The sequence below is a fragment of the Phyllobates terribilis genome, unplaced genomic scaffold (assembly GCF_046119375.1).
Source record: "Phyllobates terribilis strain yellow unplaced genomic scaffold, ASM4611937v1 Scaffold_9__5_contigs__length_417890890, whole genome shotgun sequence".
Taxonomy (NCBI): domain Eukaryota; kingdom Metazoa; phylum Chordata; class Amphibia; order Anura; family Dendrobatidae; genus Phyllobates; species Phyllobates terribilis.
This window is the reverse complement of record NW_027362769.1, coordinates 113,086,134-113,108,111: the sequence shown is the minus strand read 5'-3', so window position 1 is coordinate 113,108,111 and position 21,978 is coordinate 113,086,134. Positions and strand designations below refer to the sequence as shown.

Below are 21,978 nucleotides of genomic sequence, written 5' to 3'. Positions count from 1 at the left end.
ACCCATGGGGAATGAATGGAGTGGTGATCAAGCATGCACACTCCTGTCCCAAAGGGAATGAATGGAGCGATGATCAAGCATGTGCCCTATAGGGAATGAATGGAGTGGCGGTTGAGCATGCACACTGTCGCCCCATAGGGAATGAATGGAATAGCGGTCGAGCATGCATACTGCTGCCCCATAGGGAACGAATGTTGCGGTGGTCATGCATGTGTACTGCTGCCCCATAGGGAACTGCCATCCTATAGGGAATGAATAGAGGGCGATCAAGTATGTGCACTGCCGCCCTATGGGGAATGAATGGAGTGGTGTTTGAGCATGCGCACTGCTGCCCTATAAGGAATGAATGGAGTGGCTTTGAGCATGCGCAGTGCTGCCCCATAGGGAATGAATAAAGTGGCTGTCAAGCATGGGCACTGCCTCCCCATAGGGAATGAATGGAGTGGCGGTCGAGCATGCGTACTGCTGCCCTATAAGGAATGAATGGAGTGGCGTTTGAGCATGTGCACTGCTGCCCAATAGGGAACAAATGGAGCGGCGATTGAGCATGTGCACTGCAATCCTATAGGGAATGAATAGAGGGCGATCGAGCATGTGCACTGCCGCCTTTTAGGGAATGAATGGAGTGGCATTTGAGCATGCTCACTGCTGCCCCATAGGGAATGACTAAAGTGGCGGTCAAGCATGGGCACTGCCGCCCCATAGAGAATGAATGGAGTGGCGGTTGAGCATGCGCACTGCTGCCCCATAGGGAATGAATCGAGTGGCGGTTGAGCATGCGCACTGCTACCCTATAGGGAATGAATGGAGTGGCGATCGAGCATGTGCACTGCCACCCTATAGGGAATGGATGGAGTGGTGGTCGAGCATGCGCACTGCCACCCTATAGGGAATGAATGGTGTGGCGGTCGAGCATGCGCACTGGCGCTCCATTCTAACGGGGATAAAAGTGCCCAATTCTACCAACCGTTGCAAGTCCCCAAAGGTGGACCCCCCTCTGATCAGCACGTTATCATCTTTCTTATGGATGGATGATAACTTGTTTTAAGCAGACAACCCCTTTAAGGAACCTAAAACCATCCATGCCGGTTTGATATATTTTTTAACAATTAAATTTTTTTTTTTCCAGAGAACCTTACAAATGATACTTTGTATCTGCTCCCTTATGTCTCCCTATTCCAGGTTGGCATGACAACTGAGGAAATAGATACATTTGTTCATCACAATATCGTCAGTCGGAATGCATATCCATCCCCACTAGGTTACGGAGGATTCCCGAAATCTGTGTGCACTTCAGTGAACAATGTGGTCTGCCATGGAATTCCAGATAGGTATTTATTACTCAGTGCTTTCATACAAGCTGTTTATAATATTAGTAAGTAATAATGAAAAATGGGGCCATCATTACAAATCTCCTTTATTTGCATTGGCTGCCCTGAAGATGGCTGTTGTAATTGGACATTTAGACAAACTGAATGTTTAGATGAACCCCAAAATTTCGGCACAATTCTCCATTGGAAGTGTACGAGGTTATCCTAGCCTTCCTCCGGGTGCAGATGTTGGCCGAGCTGAGATGCTCTTTGTTCAACCAGGCACAGGAGTGCTGCGGCTTGTGATAGGCTGCAGTGGTCAGTTTAGTTGAACTGTGCATCACCAAAAAAAACATCTGATGGTGCGTGTTTCAAGTCACCTGACTGCCGAAACCTATCACATGCCGCGGCTGTCCTGTGGCTGGTTGAACGGCGCAGTCAGCACTTCTCAGATCTCTGAGCGGCATGAAGGTGACATCAGGTGAGTATGATTTATTTTTTGTTATTTTTACAGAATATAGTCCCCATGTAAACCACTATTTCTTTGGACAATCCCTTTAACAGCAGGATAAGGGCAGAAGAGATTTCCCTTCTGAGCATAAGCAATAAATGCTCTCATAGACTAGCAGAGATGCTAAAGAAGATCTGTTACCAGATTTTACATTACGAATGGCATATATTATTATATCGATCTCTTACACCTGAGGAAGCTGCTGTACTCACTTTGAAAATCAGTGTCAGGATGACTGTACGATCCCGATAATTAAACAAGTAGGTAGGAGCGGACCTGTGGAAGTTTGGGTTCTGGTACCTGACTAGAGCTTTATCCCAAAATTTGGTTCGGGTACCGGAACTGTACCCGAACCAGAACCCGAACCCCATTGAAATCTATGTGGACCCGAACTTTGGAGCTGGAAAATTCTCTCTCTCTGTCTCTCTTTCTCTCTCTTTCATCTCTTTCTCTCTCCTTCAGCTCTTTCTCTCTCTCCCCGGGAACTCCGAACATTGCAACGATGTTTGGCGTTTAGCACCAGACACTAACTGTCCAGTGCGAACCTCAAAGTTCGGGTTCGCTCATCTCTAAAAACAAGCTCTAGCTGGGCTCAAATGCAACAGTTGTCTTAATATCAGACAGCAAAGGTTTCCTAAAGGGTTATACAGCCATTCTTACATGGATTTTCAAGGTAAGTACACCAGCTTCATCATATCCCAGAGATCTATTTAAAGAAGATGTATTGACAAAGTTTCTATTTAATAAACTCTCCTAATTGCCTATGTAATGATGTGTAAGTGAATTATTATACTTACCGATTGCCGTCGTCTCTGGTTTACAGCGTGGTTCTGATCCTCCTCTTTGCCGACTCACACTGTGACTGTTGTATTGGGCAGAGCTATTTTCTGTGATGTAAGCCTCAGAACGAGGCCTCATAGACTTACACAGAGAAAGCGACTTCCATCTCACCCCAGTGTGAGCTGCTTAATCTGTTTGCAGGGCAAGAAGAGCACCGGAGCGACGCTGTAAACGGGAGAAGACGGCGATCAGTGAGTATAGGAATACACTTAGACATCATTACATAGGTAATTGAGTCAGTTTATGAAATAAAAAAAATTGTTGGGATGACTTCTTTAACAATGTATGAAGTTTTTATTGGAGAATCTAGTGACATCCACTTTATTGTGAAACGGTGTATTTATGACAGCTAAGTGTATTGGGTGTAAAAAAGAACCCCAAGGGATTAATAATATGGAAATATACAGAGTATTATTTGTACAGAGAACTAAAACTACTGGATGTGTATACATTACACCAGAGACAAACCCTGGCAAGACATTTCTTTCACATATATTCAAAGTAAAGAAAATCTGTCAACAGGGCTGGGCTTCTTACTGTAGTTTTGATAAATCACAGTTTTATCTGCTAGTCTTCTTGCTGATGAGCTCCTGCTCTGTAGTCTTCCATATTCATATACCCTGGCTATCCCAGCCCCACCACTGATTGGCAGCTTCCTGCTTCTGCACAGTATAGGCGGAAAGCTGTCAATCAATGGTGCAGGCGGGATAGACATCTCATTGTTGAGAGGACCAGCAGAGCTGCTAAAGATAAAACTGTGATTTGATAAAATCTCCAGCAAGAAGCCCAGTAAGTGACACATCGCTGGAATCAGGATCTCTGTTCGTTGCTATACTGCCTTCAGATGGGGAAACATAAACCTGGTGTCAGATTCCCTGTAAAGGGATTGTCCAGCGAAGAGAACTTGTAAAAGGCCTTCTCTGCTCACCAATCCCCTGCTTTGTCCCCAGCTAGTCTCTATTTTCTGCTGCAGCACCCTGACACATGAATATGTTACACCATTGAGGAGGTCTTAAATGTAGGCATTAATAGGGGTGATGAACCGTGATTGTTTTCATTGGATGACCCTATTAGGACTTTTAGTTATAAGTTAAGCAAGCATATGTTGTAAATATGTTTTTAATTTTCTTTGCATTGCCTATAAATTGTCGCATGTGGTTAACCCCTTCACGCCATGGCGATTTTCCATTTTTTTTTTTTTTTTCATCTTTTCCTCCCCTTATTCTAAGAACCAAAACTTTTTTATTTTTCAGTCAATATGGCCTTATGAGGGCTTGTTTTTTTCAGGATGAGTGGTACTTTTGAATGGCACAATCGAGTTTACCATATCGTGTACTGGAAAATGGGAAAAAAATTCCAAGTGCAGTGAAATTGCAAAAAAAAAGTGCAATTCCACAATTGTTTTTTTTTTTTTTTTTTTTTTCCATGTTCACTAAATGCTAAAACTGACCTGCCATTATGATTCTCCAGGTTATTATGAGTTTGTAGATACCAAACATGTATAGGTTCTTTTTTATTTAAGTGTTAAAAAAAATCCAAAGTTTTTGTTTTTTTTTTAAATGACGCCATTTTCCGAGACCCGTAGTGTCTTCATTTTTCGGGATCGTGGGCCGGGTGAGGGCTTATTTTTTGCGTCCTGATTGACATTTTTATTGATACCATTTTGGAGTAGATACGATGTTTTGAACGCCTGTTATTGCATTTTATTGCAATGTTGCAGCGACCAAAAAAACGTAATTCTGGCATTTTAATCTTTTCTTCTCATACACCGTTTACCAGTCGTATTAATTCTTTTTATATTTTGATAGATCAAGCGTTTCTGCACACGACGATATCAAATATTTGTATATTATTTTTTTTTAATTGTTTTATCTTGATTGGGGCGAAAGGGAGGGATTTGAACTTTTATATATATATATTTTTTACTTATATTTTTAAAAACATTTTTTTTACATGCTTCAGTAGTCTCCTTAGGAGACGTGAAGCTGAGATCTTCTGATCGCTTGTTCTACAAATAGCAGGGCAGCAGCCATGCCATGTGTAGCGGAAATGCTCATCTGCTATGAACGCTGGGCGGCACTCATAGCTGATTGGCTATGACAACCACAGGGGTCTCCTGCAGACCCCGGGTTTTCATACCAACCCATCAGGCGCCCGCGATCATGTGATGGGCGTGCCAATGGGCGGGTCTTTAGATGCGCTTCCGGCGTGGCCATTTTAAATGCCGCTGTCGGAGCTTGACAGCGGCATTTAACATGTTAACAGCCACAGGTGGATCGCGATTCATTGTTAGGGGCACATGTCAGCTGATGAGACTCACAAGGATTAATATGGAGTAGGTTCCTCCTTTTGCATCTATAACAGCTTCCACTCTTCTAGTTACAAGATTTTGGAGGTGTCTGTTGTAATTTTTGCCCCTTCATCCAGAAGAGTATTCATGGGGTCAGATACTGATGTTGGGGAGAGGCCGGAATCACAATCTTTGGTCTGCTTCATCCCAAAAGTGTTGGATGTAGTTGAGGTCTGGGCTCTTTGCAGACGGTCATGTTCTTCCACCAAAACTCCCCCATCCATTCCTTTATGGACTTCGCTTTGTGCACTGGGGCAGTCATGGGGAACAGAAAAGGACCTTCCCTAAACTGTTCCCACAAAGTTGGACGCTACAATGGTCTAAAATGTCTTGTGCTAAAGAATTAAGATTTCCCTTCACTGGAACTAAGGAGCCGAGGCCGAACCTTGAAAAACAGCCCCAAAGGGTTATCCTTCCTCCACCAAATTGAATGAGTAAGATTTGTGTCACAATACTTTTGTCCATATAGTGCACTTCTGGTTATGCTAGTATTATAGCAGTATTTAAAAAAAAAATTGAAAAGACAACAGCACCAGTGTCTTTGAAAAAGTGTGGATTTATTACCACCACAAGCCTGATAAGGGCTCATTGTTGAGCCGAAACGTGGCACACTAAATGATGGTAACAAATCCACACTTTTTCAATGTTTTAAAGACCCTATTTATTTCTTATGCTTTGCTTATATATCACCATCATATTCCACAGCGCTCTACAGACATTATCATCACTGTCCCCATTGGGGCTCACAATCTAAGTCCCTATCAGTGTGTCTTTGGAGTGTGGGAGGAAACTGGAGAACCCGGAGGAAACCGACACAAACTCCATGCTGTTGTCTTTTTCAAATTTTTTTTGATTACTTTCAAGGCATTGTTGCTCCCTTATGGCGGTACGGTCTCCATTATATGACAGTATTGTAGCAGTATTTTCTTATATCTTGCTAATATTGATAATCAGTCTTGAAACCAAAGGTTACGTTTCTCTTTCTTTCTCTTTACAGCCGACCTCTTGAAGATGGAGATATTATTAACATAGACGTCACAGTGAGTCACGTATTAAGCCCTTCTTCTTCTTAGCTTTACCTTATGCAATTTTAAGCCTTCAGCTTCTCCAATCAAACATTGCGTTACATAGTGACCCCAATCGTATTTTACAAATTTTGCGCTACCTCTGCCCAGCTCTCAAGCTACGAAGAAACTATAAGTGTCAGTATATATTTATTTTTGCAACTCTCCGAGGCTGAAACTTGTAGTTTCCCTCACTGGCTACATAGCGGCAGGTTGTCTCAGACTGCGAATAAGTAAAAATTCACTGCAGAATATAAAATGTGAGACGCCTTTGTCAGTGCGGATAATAACACTCCACGGCTTTTCTTCTTTTGTACAGATGACAATACAAATCTGTCCGGAAATGATATTTTCATTTAGAAAATCCCCGGACACTGGAATGTTTTAGTTGATGTTGTTTGCTTGTTGCGCGGCTGTTTTTATTGTTTTCTCTCTTTTTTCTTTTCTTTTTTAACCCTGGGTTTACTCTAAGCAGACCCGGGCTTGACATGAATTTAAGGCTGGAATCAGATGAACTGAGATCAGTGCAGGCCTAAGTGAAATGTCAGCCCAATCCCGCTATGTGTCATGTTTTTGAGAAGGTGTAATTGTTATTGATCCTCGGTGTAGTTAATGCAGAGCGCTGCAGTACTGAGCAGCTGCTGAAGATAGATATGTATGAGATGAGCGAACGTGGGGGAAAGGCAGCATTTTTCTTTCACTCTAGCGAGATTGATCTTCCTCTTCCTGCTGATTTGGAGTAGGGCCTGTCATTATCTTACTCTGTCATTAGAGGCTACATTGGCCTGTGTATGTCAGTCTATTTGGACAGCAACTCTTTTTTTGCTAGCAGTGTTCCCTACATTTATTAAAATCCCTGAAGATAGTGTTGTGTTCCATTTTGTAGCAGAAGAACCTTTAACCCTTTTGCTGCAGAACATGCTGCGTGTTTATATGTCGCCCCCATGGTTAATGATTCGGAGGCCACTGAGTGATTTAAGACATGACAAAGAATTTTGCAAAAGGTTTTTATTTTTTTCTTTACCAGAAAGCAATAGAAAAACGAGTGTTTGTGGTTGATTGGGACTTAATGTTTCAATTGATGCCAGCGCACAGCTAAACAAAAATTTATGGAATACTCAATGTTATCCAAGACTTGTATAACGTTATATTTGCCAGATACACTATCATATTCGTAAACTCGACCGTGGATTATGAATGCAGTTATTCTAAAATTACCCCATTGTTTTTATTTATAACAGGAGGCCAGATAATGAAAAAAAAAAGAGGCGAAATCTAAGTGTATTATTTATAAAGCAGCAGTCAAAGCAGTGTGAAAAAATGGGTGATAGGTATACTCTTACCTGTAGGAGTTGAGCAGTCAGTAGGTTCAGCTCCGGAAAAAGCATGCTGCTCTTTGTAGAACTTAATAAATGAAATCTAGAGCCTCGAAGACTCCTCGTATAGACATCTTCTTTAAAGAGGGCTTGTCACTTGCTTAAACAATTGAGTTAAATACATTGTTTAAATCTCTGAGCTCCCCTGATTCTGTCGCTCTTTTTTGTTTTGCGATGCATCACTCCATTGAAGAGATATTCACATTTGTTGCTTTTGGAGCGCACTATGTGAAGTCTCTGCTTGCAGACCAACTGGGCGTTTCTTCAGAGTCTTCTCTAGAAGCGTGCTTTTTCACACCCCCCTCACAGATGCTGTCAGTCACAGCTCAGCAACTGATCTAGCAGTCTCAGATGCTGCCGAGCTGTGATTGATAGCATTTGAGAAGGAGGGGTGAAAGCACACGCTTCAAGAGAAGACTCTAAGGAACGTCCAGTTGAAAAACAAGCAGAGATTTCACATACTGCTCCCCAAAAGCAACAAATGTGAATAACTTTACAATGGAGAGACGCATTGCAAAACAGAAAAGAGCGGCTGATTCTGCAGTGCAGGGATTTTTACAAGATGTTTAACTCAATTATTTTGAGCAAGTGACAGGTCCTATTTATTTTCTGTTTTATGCATTATTATTTGTCTTTATTGTTTTGTAAGCATCAATTGCCCATTTGCGGTTATGTGATCAACGTGGTTTTTATTGTGTCTGATGAAGACCCTGTTCCAAGGTTAAAACACATAGTTAAACCAATAGAATTGTGAAATCAGCACTCATATGATTTATTTATTTTACTCATATAGTGCCATTAATTCCACAACGCTTTACAGACAGTCTCAGCACTGTGCCCATTGGGGCTCACAATCTACATTCCCTATCAGTATGTCTTTGGAGTGTGGGAGGAAACCAGAGAACCCGGAGGAAACCCACGCAAACACGGGGAGAGCATACAAACTCCTTGCAGATGTTGTCCTTTTGAACCCAGGACCCCAGCACTGCAAGGCTGCTGTGCTAACCACTGAGCCACCAAGCTACCCAAATATTACAAGTGGTGTAGAGCCAGTTCTTATATGACTTTTTTTTCTCTCTACTTCAATTTTGTTTATGGCACCAACATATCTCCCAGAGCCGTCTTGTAGCTCATAACACAATCCTCTGCCTAGAGTACATGATATTTCATAGGCAATTAGCCTACATAATTTTAAAAGTCTGGGAAATCTTACTAATATAGTAACGCTTTATATGAAGCCATTAAGTCCATGGAGGTATTTAATTGGTCAGAGTAAAAGCCACCTATATCAGTGCAAACTGTACATATTATATTTTATTAACTTCTACCTTGTATTGTCCCCTGGGGAGAGATGGCACACACCATGATATTGCAGGCACACATAGAGCACATATGTGTACACCCTTACTCTTAAGCTAGGTAAACTCACATAGTATAAACGTCTCGTGACAGAATATCTCAAAAGCTGGTGATCTAATTTCACACATTTTTTCGAGAAAAGGTAAGGAAGGACACATCTCTATGGGACGGTAGATTTCTATTTACACCATATTTCAGATCTATATAACCTCATTCATTTTTTCAATCATAGGGTTGGTTATGTGCTAATACATGTAGATAATTTTTTGTATGTGTGTGTGCAAAAGCTACATTTCCATGTCTCTAGAAAAATGTCACAACTCCTAAATGAAGGCATCTTACTAATCATAAAAAGATTATAATGTCAATTTTCTTTATCCTTAAAGACAACAAAGAGAGAAATTTCCAATATGTATCTGAAACGTTACAACTAAGGAGGAATGTAAAGTTTAATAGAAAACAAAAGTGTATTTTCAGAAGAGTCAAAACCTTTTCACCCTGTTTGTGGATTAATATAGGGAATAGCTTTCTTTCAGTGTCCATCTGTATACTAAAATAAGAGTGTATTCACATAAAAATGTGGGAAATATTAAGGATTTTTTTTTTTTTTTAGAAAAATTTCATGAATTGATTTGACATTAAATTGTACAACAACAAAAATCTTTAAAATATTAAGGATTATTATTTATTTATTTTTTAAAAATCCCATGAATTGATTTGGCTTTAAACTGTACAACAATAATCAATTGAAGTGCATTGGCGAATGGACCTTGCTGTATCTTCAGACATTAGCTGTAATTAGTCTGATCTTTCCTAAGTGTCTTTTGTGGCTATTTTTTTCCCTAGTACACATCTGGCTCTGTTTCTTCCCCCCCACGGTTTTAGCCGATGACATAGGGATTTCACAAAGCATGCTTAAAAAGGGCCTCTTATGTCATTGACTGGGAGAGGTCAAGAGACGAGACTACCTACTACACCACAAAAATAAAATAGTTAAGAAAGATAGATTAGAGATTTTGGCAGGACCATTGAGTTATGTTTCTTTAGGCTAAGTCATGATTGCCTTGGTTTAGAATTTGGACTGTTAGTTGAATGGGATATTTCAGGCATCGGAAGCGATTTTGCCTTTGGTTTGATTAACAAACTTTGCCTGTGGCTACATTAACTCTGAAGGCCGGCAAATGCAAACAAAGCTTCCTTATATCAGCGCAATGGGAAGACAGTTCAAGATGTTTCCACATGTGTTGCTCCAGTTGGATTTTTTTTTTTTGCTTCTCGAAGCTCAAGCTCGGCCCTTAGAGTTGATTTATGATCTCCAAATGGCTTCTAAACAACTGGATGTTTTGTCTGGTTTTAGATTGATATTAGTCTGTTTTCTGATGTGCCTGTGTTATTGCTCACATTGATCTTTTTTTCAGGACATTTGCTTTACTTTGACCGGCCATGTGCATACATTAATTTTCAATCATGTTTATAATTTATCCACCTTGTATAAAGCACTTTAACTTATAAATCAATTCTGTAATTCCAAATTGAAAACGTATATATTTAGTGTGCAAATCAACTTAATAATACTAAATCTTTACTTTTGCGATTTAAAAATTATATATATATATATATAGAAATTAAAAATTGGAAGGAATTGTAAAATGATTGAAGCAACTGTAAATAAACTATTTAATAAAAAGGGAATAACCAGAGCACCACAAATAAAGCTGCATCAAGAGCTTGTGCTAAGCGGTGTAACTACATCAAGAGCTTGGGATCAGTGGTGTAACTACATCAAGATCTTGGGCTAAGGGTGTAACTACGTCAGGATCTTGGCTAACGGGTGTAACTACATCAAGAGTTAGGCTAACGGCTGTAACTACATCAAGAGCTTGGGCTAAGGGGTGTAACTACATGAAGAGCTTGGGCAAAGGGTGTTACTACATCAAGAGTTGGGCTAACGGGTGTAACTACGCCAAGAGTTGGGCTAATGGCTGTAACAACATCAAGAGCTTGAGCTAAGGGGTGTAACTACGTCAAGAATTGGGCTAAGGGGTGTGTGACGATACAGCTTATAATCTTAATTAGCCAGACGATTAGATTTGTTAACCCAAGAGAAATACCTTATTGTGTTTAATTAGAGATTGCTGGCTGTGTTTTATTGGTGTTCTGCTTGCTTGTCAGTTTATGCACACTAATTTAACTTGTAAAGTGTCCAGCATTCCACTAATCTCATTAGTACCTCAGGAGCCTCTAACCAGAATCAGAAAGACTTTACAAGGAGAATGAGAGACATCCTTCAGGAAAGTAGATGGATTGCATGGCATCCAAAGAAACACAGATTTGTATTCTACATGATTCTAGTCTAAGGGTACCGGCCCTGACTGGAAAGATACGGATCTGCTCCATTGACCATCAGAGAGACTATGGATATGTTGTGTGGGGTTGCCAGGAGGGACCCACCGGTCGCCTGCAACCCACGGAGACATTCGGAGAAGCCAGATTGGGACCCACCACTCATCTGGCCCCATAGAAACTCTCAGAGAGGCCAGGTTGGGACCCTTGGGTCTCCTAGCCTTGTACGATGGACTGCTAGCTTCCTAATCTTGCCGCTACCTTCTCTCTGTGGGGGCCCGCCAGAAGCGGGGGGCAACTGGTTGAGGTAGTCAGCCCTGGAAGTCTCCAAAGTCGTAGCTATTCTATCCCAGGCAGTGGAGACTGTGTAATGTTGTACCATCTTGGGCATTTGCTGGGACTGTTCTGTGTGTTTATTGTCCACTTTGTAGTTCAACAAAGTATTGCCACACTGTTTTACCCTCGCTACGTCAAGAGCTTGGGATAACAGGTGTAACTACATCAAGAGCTTGGGCTAAGGGGCATAACTACATGAAGAGCTTGGGTTGAGGAGTGTATCTTCATCAAGAGCTTGTGCTAAGAGATGTAACTACATAAAGAGCTTAGACTAAGGGGTGTAACTACATCAAGAGCTTGGGCTAAGGGGTGAAACTACATCTAGAACTTGGGCTAAGGGGTGAAACTACATCAAGAGCTTTGGCTAAGGGGTGAAACTACATCAAGAGCTTGGGCTAAGGGGTGTAACTACATCAAGAGCTTGAGCTACGGGGTGAAACTACATCAAGAGCTTGGGCTAAGGGGTGTAACTATATCAAGAGCTTGAGCTACGGGGTGAAACTACATCAAGAGCTTGGGCTAAGGGGTGTAACTATATCAAGAGCTTGAGCTACGGGGTGAAACTACATCAAGAGCTTGGTCTAAGGGGTGGAACTACATCAAGAGCTTGGGCTAAGGGGTGAAACTACATCAAGAGCTTGGGCTAAGGGGTGTAACTATATCAAGAGCTTGAGCTATGGGGTGAAACTACATCAAGAGCTTGGTCTAAGGGGTGGAACTACATCAAGAGCTTGGGTACAGGTGTTGCATCTGGGTCTTTGAGCCTAGAGGGGGCCAAAAAGATCTCTTTGGACCATATGGGAAGACCAAATTCTATGAAAGACCCATTATAGTTGGGGTCCCTGTAGGAGATTTTGTATCGGGACCCATGTCCTTCAATTTATGCCACTGCTTGGGCTCATGCACACATCAGAGTCATCTCCACAAACCATGTACAGTAGGGCACAGAGGACGTATGGCGCCCTAAAGACCACATCATTTTTTGAATGAATATATAGAGAGGAGAATCCAAAGAAAGAATGGTCCGGCTCAATGTATGTATATTAAAATTTCTTAATTTCTTTATTCTGAAATGTTTAAAACATATATGTATAAAATATAAAGGATAATATCTTTCAGGCAGGAAAATCATTAAAATTGGAGCCCTATGAATGTACAGTGTAGGGCTCATTCATATCTGTGGAAGCGCTATCCTGGCTCTTTAGAAAATGGATACATGATATGGCCACTGCTTGAGCCCTTCCATTGGGAAGGTATTACCTAGGCTGTATGCAAAAAGAAAACTATGCTTTGATTATTTGAATTTAAATTTTTATTAATATCAAAAATTTAATCATTCTGGGATAAATCGGTTAAAAAAGTTTGCACAGACAAAAAAAAAAGTTGCGCTATTGCTCACAACAGCTGAACTGTAGACATTAGGTCTTTTCTCATCATCTCAGTTGTGCAATCATTCAGATGTAGACTCTTTGCAGAAGTCATAGTTCCCTCAACAATGGCAATTTGTTCTGGATCTAGGGCGGAAAAAGCATTTCCACATCATCACAGTCACACAGTGTTTAACTGCAGATATGATGTTCTTACTGTAGGATGCTGGATTTTCTTTACACCAAATAGGACTTGTGCTGTTCAAAAAGTCCTGACTTTCTATTTTTCCGTGCCAATGATTATTAGGGTTCATGTAAGTGGCCGAGCCCAGTATACAGAGCCTGTTTGGCAGTAAACCAAGGTGGTATACTGTATCTCAGGTGCTGTATGTACAGAGATATTCTCATTCATGTACACTCCATTTACACAAGGGACTTTGGGACCTCAATTCTCTGAATTATTGAGGAGCCATGTGCAGACCCCCAGAGATCTTACAATTGCCACTTATCTTATGGGTAGGTGCTAAACGTATTTAGTGTATTTAATGAAAATGACAAATCTTAACCACCTTGATAACTAAATACATATTTGTCCATATTACTTTAGTCTTTTGTTTGGGTGACAGCTTCCTTTCTTGATAGACTTGTTTTTATTTTTTGTAATGTTTGGGTCACTTTCTCCATTTTACAATCCAGACATACTCAATTTTGTAGAGGTCTGAACCTTTGGTATGGTCATTTAATTATTCTGAAAACACAAGAAGCTTTTTTTTTTTGTCTGATAACTATTTCTTTATTTTCACAATAACCCCTCCTGACCCCACACACACTTTTCCTAAAGTATCACATGATGTATTAAAACTATCAACACTCACGATGCTTTCAATTAAAAAATTAATCACTAACTCCAGATGTTGATGTACTTCCCATATTTACACAGATCCTTCACGATGTTTGACTCATGGTTGAATTTCAATAATTATTCATTACTTTGGGAGCGTACATACTGCCTACTGAAACGCCGAAAGATCTACATTTTTGGTTCATCAGGCAAAAAAATTCCTCCTCCGCATCTCATTGATCTGTTTTCGATGTTCTAAAGTGAGTTGTCTCCTTTTATTCTGTTTTATCTTCTTGACAGCTACACATCTTTTCAGCCTCTCAGTCCCATAGTGTTGCACGTAATGTAGAATTCACACGTCTGTGTTTCTTAACTGCATCTGGTCATTTATGGCTCCATGTGTTGCCCGATCATATCACAGACTTATTCATACAAACGTTTGAGTTTGGTCCATGAATCCATTTTGCGGACCATTGGTATACAAAAAAAAAAAAAGAGGACGTGTTAATTCACTCAGGCTGTAATGTGCTATGCGTTAAGAAAAAATGGATACCACATATACACAAAAATTGGATGTGTGAATTTGCCCCTAGGTGTGGTCATTAGAACCTTTTGGATTTTTTCCAGAACTGAAGTGAGTAGTAGTAGTTGTTGTAGTTTTATTTCCTATCTATCTTTTTCTAAATTTTACAACTCTAGTTTTAATGGGGCAAAACTGCAGTAACCAAAACAGGTGCGATCTGTGTATAGAGCAGTGTAAGTAATAAAGAGGAGCCTCTTTAAACAACTGATTGATATTGTTGCGCTTTCCAAAGGATAGGCTATCTATTTTATTGGGCTAGGAAACCCCTTCAATGCAATTCTTACTTTTTTACTTGATTGATTAAACTTTGCCTTTAAATTACTGCAATATGGCCTGAAAGTGACAATTACTATATTGAATTGCTATCAATTGTAAATATATTACAATTATGTGCAAATATTGACAAAAATACTTTACTCATCTGCAGTGCTAAGATTTCTGTGTATTGTTAGTGTGACTTTTGACCCAGTTTAGAAGTTTCTGAGATTCAGATTCCAGTCCGTGAGAACACAAGAAATACATAAGCATGTGATTTTCAACAATCTCCTGAGTGTTCTTATATTTATAGGTATAAAGAATATAGAAGTAGTTCTGTACATGGAATTAGGCGGTTCATTATAGATTAGTGTACCGCTCCACGAAGGATAGAGTTTGAGTTGAATTTCCTGAAATTCACAGTTTCACTCAAATTTGAATATTTTGAGATTCGATTCACGATTTGCAAAAAAAAACCGCTTCCTGATCACCATTTCTCACACTGCTGAAGCATCTGAGAGTGGACTAACATGATTTTGCGTAGTCACCTGGGCTTCCCTATAATGTTCTGCAGCTGTGACATCTAGCAGATTATCATACCTTCTACAGTGGTGGTCAGTGCTGAGGTCATCACAGATCAGAGGTTCCCAGTAGAGCACAGTTTGTACAACAGAGATGTTTTCCACCTCCAGAGTCACTGGGTAAGTCTTTCCTCTGTAGAGTGTAAACTCTTATAATCAATGGTGTCTTCTCTCTTTCCTGTTGAGTCTAAGCTCTTATGATCAGCAGAGTCCTCTATGTCTCTCTCTCACTCTCCTGTAGAGTGTAAGATCTTTCTCTATTCTGTCTGTACAGTGTAAGCTCTTGTGATCAGTGGGGTCTTCCCTCTCTATCCTGTAGAGTGTAAGCTCTTGTGATCAGTGGGGTCTTCCCTCTCTATCCTGTAGAGTGTAAGCTCTTGTGATCAATGGGGTCTTCTCTCTCTATCCTGTAGAGTGTAAGCTCTTGTGATCAGTGGGGTCTTCCCTCTCTATCCTGTAGAGTGTAAGCTCTTGTGATCAGTGGGGTCTTCCCTCTCTATCCTGTAGAGTGTAAACTCTTATGATCAACAGGGTCCTCTCTCTCCCCCAACATGTATTTGCTGAGCAATTAGAAGCTTTCTAGTATTGAGATTTGTGCAAATTTATTTTCTGCAAAACAAATTTTTGGGAAAATTTGGCGAAGTCTTCATATTCAAATTTCAAAAGATCCGCTCATCTCTACAGTTCATACATGATAGCAAATAGCAGATTTCATAGCTGCATCATAAGTAGCAGACACTCCCTGTGTCCACCCAGCTCAATCACACCGCTCATCACTTCTTTGCTCCAGTGTTCTCATGAGAACTACCACATCCTTAAGCCTCATTCTGACAGCTGTGATTTTTCTCATACAGGAAAACACGCACCGTTGTTCATTAGTGTTTGGGATCAGTCTTGGTCAGTGTTTCAGATTTTACCATCAGTGTTTCATCAGTGATATTACATGTACAGTACAGACTAAAAGTTTGGACACACCTTCTCATTTAAAGATTTTTCTGTATTTTCATGACTATGAAAATTGTACATTCACACTGAAGGCATCAAAACTATGAATTAACACATGTGGAATTATATACTTAACAAAAAAGTGTGAAACAACTGAAAATATGTCTTATATTCTAGGTTCTTCAAAGTAGCCACCTTTTGCTTTGATGACTGCTTTGCACACTCTTGGCATCCTCTTGATGAGCTTCAAGAGGTAGTCACCGGAAATGGTCTTCCAACAATCTTGAAGGAGTTCCTAGAGATGCTTAGCACTTGTTGGCCCTTTTGCTTTCACTCTGCGGTCCAGCTCACCCCAAACCATCTCGATTGGGTTCAGGTCTGGTGACTGTGGAGGCCAGGTCATCTGGCGTAGCACCCCATCACTCTCCTTCTTGGTCAAATAGCCCTTACACAGCCTGGAGGTGTGTTTGGGGTCATTGTCCTGTTGAAAAATAAATGATGGTCCAACTAAACGCAAACCGGATGGAATAGCATGCCGCTGCAAGATGCTGTGGTAGCCATGCTGGTTCAGTATGCCTTCAGTTTTGAATAAATCCCCAACAGTGTCACCAGCAAAGCACCCCCACACCATCACACCTCCTCCTCCATGCTTCACGGTGGGAACCAAGCATGTAGAGTCCATCCGTTCACCTTTTCTGCGTTGCACAAAGACACGGTGGTTGGAACCAAAGATCTCAAATTTGGACTCATCTGAGCAAAGCACAGATTTCCACTGGTCTAATGTCCATTCCTTGTGTTCTTTAGCCCAAACAAGTCTCTTCTGCTTGTTGCCTGTCCTTAGCAGTGGTTTCCTAGCTGCTATTTTACCATGAAGGCCTGCTGCACAAAGTCTCCTCTTAACAGTTGTTGTAGAGATGTGTCTGCTGCTAGAACTCTGTGTGGCATTGACCTGGTCTCTAATCTCAGCTGCTGTTAACCTGCGATTTCTGAGGCTGGTGACTCGGATAAACTTATCCTCAGAAGCAGAGTTGACTCTTGGTCTTCCTTTCCTGGGGCGGTCCTCATGTGAGCCAGTTTCTTTGTGGCGCTTGATGGTTTTTGCAACTGCACTTGGGGACACTTTCAAAGTTTTCCCAATTTTTCTGACTGACTGACCTTCATTTCTTAGAGTAATGATGGCCACTCGTTTTTCTTTACTTAGAATTTGTATTATAGCAAGAAAAAAGCAGCTAACAGTCTATTCAGTAGCACTATCAGCTTGGTATCCACCAGATTTCTGCACAACACAACTGATGGTCCCAACCCCATTTATAAGGCAAGAAATCCCACTTATTAAACCTGACAGGGCACACCTGTGAAGTGAAAACCATTTCCGGTGACTACCTCTTGAAGCTCATCAAGAGAATGCCAAGAGTGTGCAAAGCAGTCATCAAAGCAAAAGGTGGCTACTTTGAAGAACCTAGAATATAAGACATATTTTCAGTTGTTTCACACTTTTTTGTTAAGTATATAATTCCACATGTGTTAATTCATAGTTTTGATGCCTTCAGTGTGAATGTACAATTTTCATAGTCATGAAAATACAGAAAAATCTTTAAATGAGGTGTGTCCAAACTTTTGGTCTGTAGTGTATAAGTAAAAAAGCAAAAAACAAAAACTTCTATCCATTGCAATGTCAATCATAGTCATCACACTTATTGCACACGGGTGTGTCATCCATGTGCTGGCTGCAATTTTCACTGAGCCATAGACTTATATGGGTAATTTTCACCTGTGACTCTGATAAAGAACGGACTGCTCCCCATGATTTTTTGTGGACACATGACCTGCAAAAAAAACACAGATATATTAATAGCACCATAGACTTTAATGGGTACACGTTCTGTTTTACCAGTGAAAATCACTGATGCAACACTTACATAATTCACAAATGTTTGAATGAGGCCTAACTGTGAGATTGGGCAGACGTGAAGACATTTACCGTGCTTCCTTACTCTAACAGTATGCAAAAGAAAATTATGGAAATCACCTAATTTTATTAGCAAACCACAAGAAGTTGTAAGAAGAAATTTTAGGACTTTTTTTTCTAAAACAACATAAGATAAACACAAAGATATATAACTTTTCTGTTCTGGCTATGGATGCTGGACTTGACATCAGTTGTGTCTGGTTAAGGCTTAAAACATAAACTACCAGACACAACTGATAAATGGAAACAAAGCCTATCAGGGCAGGAGAGATATTAGTGCACCTGATGTAGATAAATACAGTGGGTACGGAAAGTATTCAGACCCCTTTAAATTTTTCACTCTGTTTCATTGCAGCCATTTGGTAAATTCTAAAAATTAAATTTTTTTCTCATTAAAGTACACTCTGCACCCCATCTTGACTGAAAAAAAACAGAAATGTAGACATTTTTGCAAATTTATTAAAAAAGAAAAACTGAAATATCACATGGTCATAAGTTTTCAGACCCTTTGCTCAGACACATATTTAAGTCACATGCTGTCCATTTCCTTGTGATCCTCCTTGAGATGGTTCTACTCCTTCATTGGAGTCCAGCTGTGTTTAATTAAACTGATAGGACTTGATTTGGAAAGGCACACACCTTTCTATATAAGACCTCACAGCTCACAGTGCATGTCAGAACAAATGAGAATCATGAGCTCAAAGGAACTGCCCAAGGAGCTCAGAGACAGAATTGTGGCAAGGCACAGATCTGGCCAAGGTTACAAAATAATTTCTGTATTACTCAAGGTTCCTAAGAGCACAGTGGCCTCCATAATCCTTAAATGGAAGAAGTTGGGGACCACCAGAAGTTTTCCTAGACCTGGCCGTCTAGCAAAACTGTGCAATCGTGGGAGAGGTAAAGAAGAACCCCAAGATCACTGTGGCTGAGCTCCAGAGATGCAGTAGGGAGATGGGAGAAAGTTCCACAAAGTCAGCTATCACTGCAGCCCTCCACCAGTCGGGCATTTATGGCAGAGTGGCCCAATGGAAGCCTCTCCTACGTGCAAGACATATGAAAGCCCACATAGAGTTTGCTCAAAAATACGTGAAGGACTCACAGACTATGAGAAATAAAATTCTCTGGTCTGATGAGACGAAGATAGGACTTTTTGGTGATAATTCTAAGTGGTATGTGTGGAGAAAACCAGGCACTGCTCATCACCTTCCCAATACAATCCCAACAGTGAAACATGGTGGTGGCAGCATCATGCTATGGGGGTGTTTTTCAGCTGCAGGGACAGGGCGACTGGTTGCAATTGAAGGAAACGTGAATGCGGCCAAGTACAGAGATATCCTGGATGAAAACCTCTTCCAGAGTGCTCTGGACCTCAGACTTGGCCAAAGGTTCACCTTCCAACAAGACAATGACCCTAAGCACTCAGCTAAAATAACAAAGGAGTGGCTTCAGAACAACTCTGTGACCATTCTTGACTGGCCCAGCCAGAGCCCTGACCTAAACCCAATTGAGCATCTCTGGAGAGACCTGAAAATGGCTGTCCACCAACATTCACCATCCAACCTGACCGAACTGGAGAGGATCTGCAAGGAAGAATGGCAGAGGATCCCCAAATCCAGGTGTGAAAAACTTGTTGCATCATTCCCAAGAAGATTCATGGCTGTACTAGCTCAAAAGGGTGTTTCTACTCAATACTGAGCAAAGGGTCTGAATACTTATGACCATGTGATATTTCAGTTTTTCTTTTTTAATAAATTTGCAAAAATTTCAACATTTCTTTTTTTTTCAGTCAAGATGGGGTGCAGAGTGTACTTTAATGAGAAAAAAAGTGAACTTTTTAGAATTTACCAAATGGCTGCAATGAAACAAAGAGTGAAAAATTTAAAGGGGTCTGAATACTTTCTGTACCCACTGTATGTCCTATCTGGGTATAAATGAGAATGTTTCCATTCACGGACAGTAAACGGAGATCTTAAAAATGGTGAGGAAACAAAAAGTGTATTAGAAAGTTGCAGATGTTTTTATTATACAATAAATAAGTTTAAAAGAAGTCTGATATCATAAAATGACTGTTCAAACCAAGCACAGGAACTCAGGTTACCCTTGCATTTAAGTTTATATATACACTGCTCAAAAAAATAAAGGGAACACTTAAATAACACATCCTAGATCTGAATGAATGAAATATTCTCATTGAATACTTTGTTCTGTACAAAGTTGAATGTGCTGACAACAAAATCACACAAAAATCATCAATGGAAATCAAATTTATTAACCAATGGAGGCCTGGATTTGTAGTCACCCCCAAAATTAAAGTGGAAAAACACACTACAGGCTGATCCAACTTTGATGTAATGTCCTTAAAACAAGTCAAAATAAGGCTCAGTATTGTGTGTGGCCTCCACGTGCCTGTATGACATCCCTACAACGCCTGGGCATGCTGCTGATGAGGTTGCGGATGGTCTCCTGTGGGATCTCCTCCCAGACCTGGACTAAAGCATCCGCCAACTCCTGGACAGCCTGTGGTGCAACATGACGTTGGTGGATGGAGCGAGACACGGCGTTGGGCTTTGAGCACAACCCCCACCTGTGGACGTCGGGCCCTCATACCACCCTCATGGAGTCAGTTTCTAACCGTTTGTGCAGACACATGCACATTTGTGGCCTGCTGGAGGTCATTTTGCAGGGCTCTGGCAGTGCTCCTCCTGTTCCTCCTTGCACAAAGGTGGAGGTAGCGGTCCTGCTGCTGGGTTGTTGCCCTCCTACGGCCCCCTCCACGTCTCCTGGTGTGCTGACCTGTCTCCTGGTAGTGCCTCCAGCCTCTGGACACTACGCTGACAGACACAGCAAGCCTTCTTGCCACAGCTCGTATTGATGTGCCATCCTGGATGAGCTGCACTACCTGAGCAACTTCTGTGGGTTGTAGAGTCCGTCTCATGCTACCACGAGTGTGAAAGCACAACCAACATTCAAAAGTGACCAAAACATCAGCCAGAAAGCATTGGTACTGAGATGTGGTCTGTGGTCCCCACCTGCAGAACCACTCCTTTATTGAGGGTGTCTTGATAATTGCCAATAATTTCCATCTATTGTCTATTCCATTTGCACAACAGCATGTGAAATTGATTGTCAATCAGTGTTGCTTCCTAAGTGGACAGTTTGATTTCACAGAAGTTTGATTTACTTGAGTCCAAACTCTTTAGATATTGTTTTGTATTTTTTTACACCCTGATCAGCATCAACAAGTTGTCTTGTGAAGTCTTCAGAAATCTCTTTTGTTCATGTAATTTTACACTTCCACAAACATGTTGTGAAGATCAGACTTTGATAAATCCTTCTTTTTTAAAATAAAACAGGTCGTCCACTCACACCTGATTGTCACCCCATTGATTGAAAACACCATAGTCTAATTTCACCTTCATATGCTCTGCTAATCCTAAAGGTTCACATACTTTTTCCTCTAACAGACATGTTGATATTCATATTTATTCCTCAATAAAATAATAACAAAGTCTAATATTTGTGTTGGATTTGGCTCTTTATGTACTTTTAATACTTGTGTGAAAATCTGATGTAGTTTTTAAGTCACATTTATGCGGAAATCTGGAAGGCAGGAGAGCTGCAAGTGCAATGTCCCTCCCTGAAGCACTAGCAGTTAATTTGCATGTGATCTTAACTTTGATTTTCTCAGAAACGGCAAAATGGCTTTCTGCAATGAAGGTATAGCTTTAATCAGCATGAAAGCACCTGTGCATTCATGCCATTAGTTTGAGGCATAAAATCCTAATGACCGGTTCATTTTCACTTTTTAATACCATTTTGGTCACAGAAGTTTAACATGCTACTTGCATATAATTTTTCCCTGTAGCCTGCCTTTCAAATGCTTTTAACATAACCCTTATATTGGTCTTATAATGGTCCCACTTCCAAAAGTAGTGGCGATGGTTCTCC

General features: G+C 40.7%; 1 protein-coding gene across 3 annotated transcripts in view; it reads left to right on the top strand.

The window, feature by feature from the left end:
* Positions 1 to 21,978, top strand: part of METAP1D (methionyl aminopeptidase type 1D, mitochondrial) — a 285,693-nt gene that overhangs the window by 216,275 nt on the left and 47,440 nt on the right. For all 3 annotated transcript variants that reach the window (XM_073646945.1, XM_073646943.1, XM_073646946.1), the window contains 2 exons: positions 1,183 to 1,331; positions 6,009 to 6,051. In XM_073646945.1, coding sequence (XP_073503046.1) covers positions 1,183 to 1,331; positions 6,009 to 6,051 — 192 coding nt within the window. The remainder of the gene's footprint in view (positions 1 to 1,182; positions 1,332 to 6,008; positions 6,052 to 21,978) is intronic.